Genomic DNA, 11,302 nt, shown 5'->3' with positions numbered 1-11,302 from the left:
GTGTGTGTGTGTGTGTGTGTGTGTGTGTGTGAGTGTTTTCTTGACCTGTTCTTTATTGTTTTCCAGTCTGTACGGTGTGTGTCTGATGATGAGAACAGCATGACATCAGATATTTAAGCAGCAGAAGCGTCTCTGTTTCCAGTCAATCAGTCTTTATTATTATTCACACACTCACCGGACTGAAGACGAGAAGCAAACAGTGCAGAAGTGACACGAGAACAGATCTGCAGCTCACTTCACTGTGAAAATAGAGCAGTGACAACAACATGAAATGAACTGTAAAAATAGAAATGTCCCGGGGAGATGGGCGAGAGACAGCTTATGAATTATGAACATGGCTCTAGAATGATTGGCTCTCTGTAGAACGCTCTAGATGCGTGTTATTGATCCTGTGTTCACGATGATTACACTAAATGTGCTTTTCTTGAGTCATTGATAATCATTTCTTCACTCTAATAGTACATGTGCAAAATCCAATGTCTTGGGCGTTTAATTATTCTGTGTTTCTGTCTTCAGCAATTAATACTGAATCCATCAGGACTGAACACATCGCAGAATCAATGCACTGCTGATTTATTATTGATTCATGTTTTTTTCATAAGATTACATTATATATTTTGTATATTATTTGGAAAAATATTTATATTAGACTCATTATATAATTGGACTGCCATGATTTTAGACAGCATCCTACTGAATACTTTCAGATATTTTTTTTTTAATTATGCAGAATATCTGTACATACTAAGAAGTCATGCTGAACGCAGCCGTAAACATGAAATTATTCTATTAAAAAAACAAATAAATCTGAATTGGTTTTAATTACAGTTGTCATCTTTATCATATTTCTTAGTCATACCGTATGCTTGTTTTTCATTTTTAAAGACTTTAAAAATGTCAAATATTTAATTATTATATTTAAATGTTTAAATATAATAAAATATTTTTGTAAAGTTTAAATATAAATAAATATATTTATAATTATTGTTTCATTTTAAAGTATTATGTTTATATATTTAAATGTCTGTTTATCTGACTAAAGTCAAATATTTGTGATTTTTTTAAATGTTAATTAAAAATTTTAAATGTAATTAAATATTTCCTAACTTTATTATTTTATTTTTTCTTATTTCTTATATTTCTTATTTCTCTTCGTGTTTGTTATTTTTAAAAGGTTTTTTATTGTATTTATGTTTTGAAATGTTTAAATGTAATTAAATATTTTATAGTTATTTTTATGTTTTAAGTGTTATATTTAGATATTTAAATGTCTATTTTGACAAAAAAATCTAATCAAGCTTAATTAGTCTTGCGGTCATCATCATATTTATTATTTTAAAGTAAAATCTTTGTGTATGTTATTTTAAAAGACTTTTTAAAAATATTGAATTATAGTATTTAAATATCAAAATGTTGAAATATAATTAAGTATTTGTATGTTTTATGTATTTAGTTTTTACTAAAATTGAATCTTACAGTCATCATTTTATCATATTTCTTTTTTCAAATTCAAATGTTTGCGCTGGTTATTTTTAAAGATGTTTTAAAAATTTTTTTATTATACTTAAATGTTTAAATACATATATATTTTTTTATTTACATTTTTAATGCTGGGCAATGATTAATCGCGATTAATCGCATGCCAAAATAAAAGTTTTTGTTTTCATAATATATGTATGTGTACTGTGTTTATTTATTATGCATATATAAACACACACACATATATGTATATATTTAAGAAGAATATGTTATGTTTATATATTAAATATATTTATATATGATATAAATTATATGAATATACTGTATGTGTGTGTATTTATATATGCATAATAAATAAACACAGTACACATACATATATTATGCAAACAAAGACTTTTATTTTGGCATGCGATTAATCATTCGACAGCATTAAAAATTTAGTATTTTATATTTTTATTTAACTAAAAATCTACTTTTTTGATCCACTTCAAATGTTGAATACTATAGTTATGTTTGTTTATTTTAAAAGAGTTTTTAACAAATATTTAAATATTGAAATGTTTAAATATAATTAAATATTTGTATATTTTATGTAATTTTTTTAGTAGTACATATAGAATGATCAAATTATTATCAAATTATAAAATGTATCAAATTTCTTTTGTGCCAAAAATCATTAGGATATTAAGTAAAGATCATGTTCCATGAAGATATTTAGTAAATGTCCTACCGTAAATATATCAAAACTTAATGTTTGATTAGTAATATGCATTGCTAAGAACTTCATTTGAACAACTTTAAAGATGATTTTCTCAATATTTAGATTTTTTTGCACCCTCAGATTCCAGATTTTCAAATAGTTGCATCTCAGCCAAATATTGTCCGATCCTAACAAACCATACATCAATGGAAAGCTATTTATTCAGCTTTCAGATGATGTATACATCTCACTTTCGAAGAATTGACCCTTATGACTGGTTTTGTGCTCCAGGGTCACATTTAATGTTTTTATTTATCTAAAAATCAAATGAAGCTGAATTAGTCTTACTTACAGGCATCGTCTCTATCATATATCATTTTGTTATGATTAAAGAGTTTTTAAATAAATATTTAATACAAAATATCGAATGATGCTGAATTACAGTCCTACTTAAATCAAACGTTTGTGTGTGGTTTTTTTATTCTGACGTCTCCATGTGTGTGTGTGTGTGTGTGTGTGTGTCCGCAGGTGCACGGCTTGGAGAAACAGGTGGGCAAATCTCTGGATTACCTGGAGCAAGGACCATCCGGCACAGTCTTCAAGAGCCTCCCATACGGCGTTCCCGCTCCGTCAGGCGGCGTCAAACCTCCACAGCAGACCTCCAGGATATTCTCCACGCTGGACCACACGCCCTCGAAGCCCAAACCACCCACCTTCAGCTTCCAGAACCCCTACGAATGGATGCGAAACCAGTCGCAGCTCCTGGACCAAACGGGCTACCGTCCCAAACGCAAGCCCTCCCTCAAAACCTCCATGAAGACTAAAAAGATCTTCGGCTGGGGCGACTTCTACTTCAACGTCAAGACGCTCAAGTTCAGCCTTCTGGTGACGGGAATACATTGTATGGGTCACAATTATACATTTCTCTTTTATGCCAAAAATCATTAGGATATTAAGTAAAGATCATGTTCCATGAAGATATTTAGTAAATCTCCTACTGTAAATATATCAAAACTTAATGTTTGATTAGTAATATGCATTGCTAAGAACTTCATTTGAACAACTTTAAAGATGATTTTCTCAATATTTAGATTTTTTTGCACCCTCAGATTCCAGATTTTCAAATAGTTGTATCTCAGCCAAATATTGTGCTATCCTAACAAACCATACATCAATGGAAATCTATTTATTCAGCTTTCAGATGATGCATACATCTCAATTTCACAAAATTGACCCTCATGACTGGTTTTGTGCTCCAGGGTCACATATAGAAAGAATCGCCCGAATCCCTTCAGCTCTTAATATTGGTTTCTTTATGCTTTCATCCGTCGACTGTTAGACCAACAGGGAACGCGTGGTTTTTCTACTGATCCTGCTTACGTCTTTCAGAATGGAGACGAAAACCAGCTCAGATCTGGTCTCTAATGGTCTGATCAGGGTTTCACAAACTCGAAACCGGTGTTCAAGCCAACACACATCGGACTTCACTAGCTTGGATGATGATGAAAATATAGAGTCTCTATAACAGGTGGATGAAAAATATGGATTTTTCATGTCGGTCACGAAGGAAGGTGATGAAGACAAACGTTTATTTTCTTTAGAACGACGTGCAACGATGAATCGTTCGGGAACATGAATTCGTTTCGACTTCAAGATGTACACAAGATATGATTATGATTAAGAAAACCTGGGTAAATTTGAGAAATGTTTTTCTTTTAGTGCTGTCAAACGATTAATCGCGATTAATCGCATCCGAAATAAAAGTTTTTGTTTACATAATATATGTGTGTGTGCTGTGTATATTTATTACGAACACATGCATGTATATATTTAGGAAAAATATGTTGTTTATATATGAAATATATTTATATATAATATAAGAATGTGAATATATAAATGTGTAAATATTTTCCAAATATATACTGTATGTGTGTGTGTTTGTATAAACATAATAAATACACACAGTACACATATATAATGTAAACAAAAACTTTTATTTTGTATGCGATTAATCGCGATTAATCGTTTGAAAGCACTAGATTTTTCCCTTAAACTCGTAGAAATAAAGGTTCCAAAAGGTTCTTTTGCAGCAATGCCTTAGAAAAACATTTTTGTTTCCTCAAAGAAGATTTCAGTGAACGTTTCCTAAAAGAAACTTCTTTTTTTTTGACCGTGAAGAACGTTTTGATGAACTAAAGACGTTTTTCAACTATAAAGGACATGGATGTTAAAGGTTCTTCACGGAGTCATCGATTCCAATTAAGAGCCTTAATTTTTTAACAGTAAAAAAAACAAACATTTTTGGTTCCTCAAAGAACCTTCCAGTGATCAGATCTTAAAAAGAACCGATTTTTCTTAGATTGAAGAACATTTAAAAAACGGAAAGTTTCCATGGATTTAAAGGTTCTTCGTGAAACCATCAATGCAATCAACCTTTATTTTTCTGAGTAAAGAACCACTTTTGGCTCTTTTAAGAGATCAGTACATTAACATTTTAATGATCTAACTATATAAGTTTCCATGGATGTTAAAGCATGTTCTCGGGAAGCATTGCTTCGAATAAAGAACCTTTATTTTGAAGAGATTCGAATCATGTGCAGATTCATCAGCAGAGCTTTCAGGATAAACAGAGGTTTAATGTTCAGAACACTTGAGCACAATCCGCAGAATACTGAACAGATCCAAAGGAACAGAATCTTATCCACCCTACCTTTATATATTATGAAATTAAAGACATAGCTTATCTATTCACTAGCTCTGAATAAAGCTTGAAGAGACTCAAGAATGATTCCCGATTCGTTCTCTTGTTTTTAAAGTCAAGCACCGAACGCACAGTTCTGTGAATAAAGCATTGCTTGATGATGTGTATAAGCATACATGGGGAACATTGTGTGTAAATAATGTATCACAAATAAATAATTAAATCTAACCGGCCTGACCTGCTGTTATTATCTAATGATTGACTGTATTTATTTCACATGCGCTGACACTTCTTCTATTGTAAGATTATTTTACCATTGTGCATATAGTGTAAAAAGTGCATTTTCTCTACACAATCAGTTTGTTTTTAGGGTCAGAAAGAGAAAACATGCCTCATTTAATGTTAATTGCTGACTGTTAGTTATTTGATTGATGGTAAGTATGTGTTTGTGTTCATGGAGTGCGGGTATTTTTCCTGTTAGATTATTTTGACATAAAAAAAAATTCCAATAAAAACAAAAGTGACATTTATATACAGTATATCATTATATGTTACACTTGTGATAGCTAATATCAGAATATGAACACGTATGTAAATAAATGCAATCACACTGGAAGAAAGGTGGACAGTTTAAACTTCTAGAGACTTCACCAATAATTGCATTGAAACGCCAAGTAACTCTAAATCAAATGTGAACTTTTAATTCAATTCACAAGTATTTTTTGTGAAACATACTCCAGTAATCTGTACAATTTAGAAATAAAAAACTATAGTGTATTTAATTAATGCCACTGTAAATGATGATGCAATTAATTAATTGCAAGCATTCGTTTCCGCAATTTACTGTAAAGTTCTGTCTGAGAGTTCAGCAAATAATCAGCAAATATTAAATAATTTCTGGTCTATGCATGCAAACTTTATGAAACCACATTAATTGAGAGATTGCATGGAAAACTCAAATTAAAACATTATAAAAAATAAAATAACTAAAAACTGAAATGAAATAATATATTTTTACAAAAAAATATCAAGCTCCCAAGGCATTTTTCATTTAGTTTGATGTAGAAAATATAAAAATAGTTAGCCTAAAAAAAATACAAGGCACATAAACGGTACAAAAGCACAACATTACTAAAACTAACTAAGATTAAAACATAAACACATTTTTTTTTTTAAACTAGTATCTCAGTGATACTGAAATAAATTGTATTAAACACCGGAAAAAAGGAAATAAATAATAAAATCTAATGCAACTGACTCATAAAATGCATAAAATGACTGATAAATTGAGATGTAAGGAACACTTCATTTCCCAGGTTTTATGTAAATCCTGACGTCAGTTTGTAGTCCAGCTGACGCGTCTATGACAGGACTACATTTCCCATGAGCACTCGCGCTTATCGGCGATTCGCTGCTGTCATTTAGGCGACGGACGAAAAACGTGCGAACGCAAAACCCTGCTGGAACCGGAGAAGTTGGGTGGCTTTACCATGTTGACACTAACGTTGAGACAACTATTTAGGGTGAGTTTATACGTGCATGACCGCGTTATAGCGCACAGCAACGCGAAAGCGTTATGAGAGCTCTTGATCACATCAAAACAGCGCTAATATTCATCAGTGTGCATGCATGATACAATATGCATCAGAAGCGTTTTGTGTCGATACAGATGTTACATGCAGACCCGTGCATGAGAGTGTTACAGAGTAGCTGGAGGCTCGGACTGGCGTGGCACGAGAGTCTGCCTGATTATAGTCATGTTTTCTTGGAGTTTAATTAAAAGGGCTGCTATTTAAAAGCGTGATTTGAGTTTGTTAGTTTTGTAGTCCAGCAGAAGTTTAACAAGGTACAACTTTTCAGTTGCATGACAGTTTTGAATGTATTGTGGATTTGTGAGCTGTCACTAACGCAAAAGGTGTGTAAGATAGCATGCATTTACACTAAGCGACGTAAACAGCAGATCTGGGTTAACTAGTCTGGTTATACTAGTTAGTTAGAGGATGCAACCGCTCACGGTTCCTCTCACACTCACTCCCTCACATGCATCTGAACACATTTGCATGCAATGCTTTATTTACTAAATGTCTTGCTTTAACCCGTGTCTTTACATCTGATATCTATAGAAGCCTGTTTCTACCATTGCATTAAAAATTTGGTTGAAGAGATAATTGTGACTTTGTCTCTTTTTTCAGTTCAATTTCAGTTCTTGAGCTATAAGAATTTTTGAGATATAAACAGAATTTAAAAAAAAAGTTAGTTTGATTATTAGATGGAACAAAAAGGAAGAAAAAACAGAATTGCAAGATGAAAACTCTTAATTCTGAGAAAAAAAGTAAGAGTTGTTATATTTTGCAATTCTGAGAAGAGTCTGTGTTGTGAGATAAACAATCGTTTGCATCTGAATGTGTTTTATCTTTTCTGCTGAGTTTGTAAGTTACAAAGTGCAGCGCAATATTTCCTAACCGAGTCTTACATAATCCTGAAGAAACCTGCTCAAGTTTGTACTTTTGCAAGCTGTTAACCAGACTAACGTTTACCTCGGAGTTGCTGTTTTAACACATGATGGCATGCTTTTATTAAACTAGGCCAGGCACGTTTATTTCTATTGCACATTTAACACACAATGGTAATTCAAAGTGCTTTACAGAAAAGACAGTAAAATAATCACAACGAGGAATTAAAAAACTTAAAACGAGTTCAAAATTGATTTAAAATGAATTAAGACTGTTAAGAATAGAAAATGATTATGCATTAAAATAAAAAGTGTTGTTGCAGCAAAGAATCATTTTCTTCAATATTGTCTTTTGTCTTGTTTTCCAGAAAAGAAAAGAAAAATCTTGGTTTAAGCGTAACATTAACAAAATGCTTTTGCTAGAAATGTTGAAAAAAAGCCATTTTAAAACAATATTTAAAAAAAAAAGAGAATAAATGGTTTATAGTATTCTCTTAAAACATGTCGTAGTATCTTACACACCTTTTCTTCTTAAGTATAAATAATTTTAAGGATGTTTAAACCTTTTTTTGTCGGCACTGGCATGTTCCTAAGAAATGCATGAGCTAATAAAAATACAAATCTTTAATGCAGGTTAAAAAAAAAAAAAATAATTATTATTATATATATATATATTTAATATATGCAACAAAACTCTGCTGTGAATCTGATAGTATTGTTTTTTAACATTATATCCTCATATCTCTTTTAACAGCATATAAACTTATAAATAAGCATGTAAACAAACTTGTGACGTTAAACGCTGTGATGCTTAAAAATGAGCTATTTAACAAAACAAAACAAATGTAGTATATTCTCTGAAAACTGTAAATGTAACTTGTTTTAAAGATGTTTAAACATTTTGTTGTTGCTGCCAAACAGGACAGAAATAGTGCTGTTTTTTGCTGAACGCGGCGCTCATGGTTTGATCTGCTTATAAGCAGGTTTATGAAGGGACACACTTTGATTTATTGGGTTTTGACCAGCCGTCATCTTATCAGTCGTGTAACCAACCGCTCAATAATTAACCTGCTGTTGTTTTACGTAATATGCCAAAGCCAATCAGACGCGGGCTTTGAGTCCACTCCTCTCATTCCTGCAGGTTCATCTGAATCTGAAGAATTCAGTAGATCACAGAAAGCCAAATAAAGGCTTTAAAGCACGTATGTGTGATGCACATCATCGGAACCGGTTCAGTTTGTTTCTGCTGCTCTCAGATCAGCGGCTCGTCTTCATTGTGTAGTTGTGCATGCTTTCCATGCGCTGGTGTGTTACCGTGATAACAGACCCGTGTACTCTGGTTGAAAAAGTGATGTGAGACTAGTTAAGCAGTCGTCTGATGCAGCGTGTTCATGTGTTTAGATGGTCTTAGCTGTCCAGTAAGCTTAAGGCTGTCAAGTTTCGAACATTCGTCGAATTTAAAATATAAATCCAACGTTTTTGCATTCGAATTGTAGGTGTACGTCAGGCAGCTTATCAGCGGACACGAGATGAGATGACGATGTAGGTGTCGTTGCATTTTAATGCTTTTTTTAACCTATCCAGTTGAAGCCACTAGATGGCGCTGCTGCGTTGTTCATTCAAAATATTGCGGAAAAAGAGAACATCAATGCGGAGATGTTGTTGTTTACATCAAAACTGAAACCAAGCCGTTCACACAGAACGCATATTTATCGCATTTTCTAGAGGGACATCTATCACTGTTGCACTCGTGTCTCGCACAAAAGAGCCGCATGTTTAGAAAGCCACGTAATATTAATGTAAGTTCAACTTTTAAAAACACGTCTCGAGACTTTATGGCGGTTTTTTCGCCATCCCACTGCATCTTATGTTTTTAAATAAAAAAGTATTATTTGTGATTGTTTTTCGGTCCTTTGTATTAAACTATGCATACATACATGATGCAGTTTTGTTTCTAATTGTTTAAGCAACTTAATTAATTATATAAATGGTTTTTAAACATTATGCACGTTTTCCAAAGGTAGTCGTGTTATTTTATTGCTTTGAATAAACGTGCATTAGTAATATTTTGCTCGATGCGCCCTCTTGTGGCCTCAGGAGAGAAGCCAAAAGCTTTTTTCCCCCTTATTGAAATTATGCCTTTTAAATTCGAATATAATTCGAATATTGATATTATTTAAGTACAAAATTTGAATTTAGTTTTTCAGCCATTCTGACAGCCCTAGTAAGCGGTGTGCGTTATGACGATTTTTGACTGTGGACGATAAAAATGTCTCCACGATCTGCTTTTGAAGAAATATCGTAGTATCGTGCTACAGCGCACATTCAATCATCTCAAGATACACTGCTCTTATTTGCAATCACAAAAGTACATTATTTGCATGTGCTTTAAGGTGTGTTTTGCCTGTATTGTTAGCTCTTAAAGCGACAGTACTAAACATGCTGCCGACTGTCATTAAAGGGATAGTTCACCCAATTTATTTAATTCAAATGTAATTTCTGTCATTAATTGTTAATAGTGAAAAAAACTGGGGACCAGCAACTGTTTGGTTATTCACATTCTTCAACATAACATTTATGTTCAGCAGAAGAAAGAAACTCAACTCAGGTTAAAAACAACTTTAGAGTGAATAAATGATGGTGTCAAAATAAAACACTATGACAGAATTGACAGACAGATGACGGAGTTTTCATTTTTGGGTGAACTATCCACCTTAATCGTAATAAAAACAACAAAACACAAAAAGAAAAATCACTCGCTGCTCTTGACTGAAGAACATCAGTACCGTTGCTTTAATAAGAATCTATGTATAATTTATGCAGTGAAGTGAATGTAGTGTTTTATTTTTATATTTTTTGATTCAATTCTGCTAAATACACTCTACTGGAGAAATAAAGCACTGTTTGATTTATTTGTATGTTATGTGTATGTGTAATGTGTGTCTTTTGTTCTTATTTTTCAATAACAATGATAAATTAATGATGTCTTCTGCTTAATATGAGCAGTTTACGTGATGATTAATAATGCTCCTGTAGTTCAAACAGTACAGCAGTTGACTTTTTAAGACAAAATTGTTACATTATTGTAAACATTAAAATGAAAGGATATTGATTGAGTGATGCAACTGAATTGTTTTTGCCATGAATGTAGAAAATAGAATTGATGCTGACATGGCGTTAAATCATGAAAACTCTCAGTGAATTCATAAATCCATAAACATGAATGCAATTTAAGTTGCTTTGGAGAGAAGTATATCTGCCGAATGCATACTGTTTAAAAAACGATTTATTCCAACAAAACTGCTGTGAATGCGACGCTTATTTTAGTATCAGTTGTTTGCGTTAGTTTTATTTGTTTTACTTGTAGTTTTTGTATTGGGGGGGGGGTATTTTTAGTTTAGTTTTTTTATGTATTATTTTTATAGTATTATTATTATTGTTGTTATTTTAGTACATCAAGTTAAAATGCATCAATAAAAACATCAATAAAAATGCATTGACAACTAATGATTTACATTTTTATTTCAGTTAAAACTTTTTTTATTTCAAGTTACAAAATATGTTTTATTTAATATGCTTTTAGTTTTAGTTAAAAATAATAACTCTGGAATACGAATCCTAAAACTTAACGTAATCTAACCCTTATTTTGGAGATGGATGTGACTGAGATTCTTTGAGTCAAGAATCACTCTGAATGATTCACTGAATGATTCACTGAGCTGAGTCACTGAGCTGATTCACTGAGCTGATTCACTGAGCTGAGTCACTGAGCTGAGTCACTGAGCTGAGTCACTGAATGATTCACTGAGCTGATTCACTGAGCTGAGTCACTGAGCTGATTCACTGAGCTGATTCACTGAATGATTCACTGAGCTGAGTCACTGAGCTGAGTCACTGAGCTGAGTCACTGAATGATTCACTGGGCTGGTTCACTGAGCTGGGTCACTGAGCTGGATCAATGAACTGATTC

The 11,302-nt window shown here is 32.4% G+C and overlaps 2 protein-coding genes across 2 annotated transcripts in view; both read left to right on the top strand.

Moving 5' to 3' along the window:
* LOC107558143 (neurexophilin-4-like) overlaps positions 1-3,612 on the top strand; it is a 48,716-nt gene extending 45,104 nt beyond the window's left edge. The window contains exons 2-3 of the mRNA XM_016241767.1: positions 2,708-3,086; positions 3,569-3,612. Of these exons, the coding sequence (XP_016097253.1) occupies positions 2,708-3,086; positions 3,569-3,612 (423 nt within the window). The remainder of the gene's footprint in view (positions 1-2,707; positions 3,087-3,568) is intronic.
* Positions 3,613-6,288: 2,676 nt separating this feature from the next.
* Positions 6,289-11,302, top strand: part of LOC107558142 (serine hydroxymethyltransferase, mitochondrial-like) — a 43,005-nt gene continuing 37,991 nt past the window's right edge. The window contains exon 1 of the mRNA XM_016241766.1: positions 6,289-6,403. Coding sequence (XP_016097252.1) covers positions 6,371-6,403 — 33 coding nt within the window. The 5' untranslated portion in view covers positions 6,289-6,370. The remainder of the gene's footprint in view (positions 6,404-11,302) is intronic.

The sequence above is a fragment of the Sinocyclocheilus grahami genome, unplaced genomic scaffold (assembly GCF_001515645.1).
Source record: "Sinocyclocheilus grahami isolate Dianchi unplaced genomic scaffold, SAMN03320097.WGS_v1.1 scaffold633.1, whole genome shotgun sequence".
Taxonomy (NCBI): domain Eukaryota; kingdom Metazoa; phylum Chordata; class Actinopteri; order Cypriniformes; family Cyprinidae; genus Sinocyclocheilus; species Sinocyclocheilus grahami.
The sequence above is the reverse complement of the archived record's forward strand: the minus strand, read 5'-3'. Positions and strand labels throughout refer to the sequence as shown.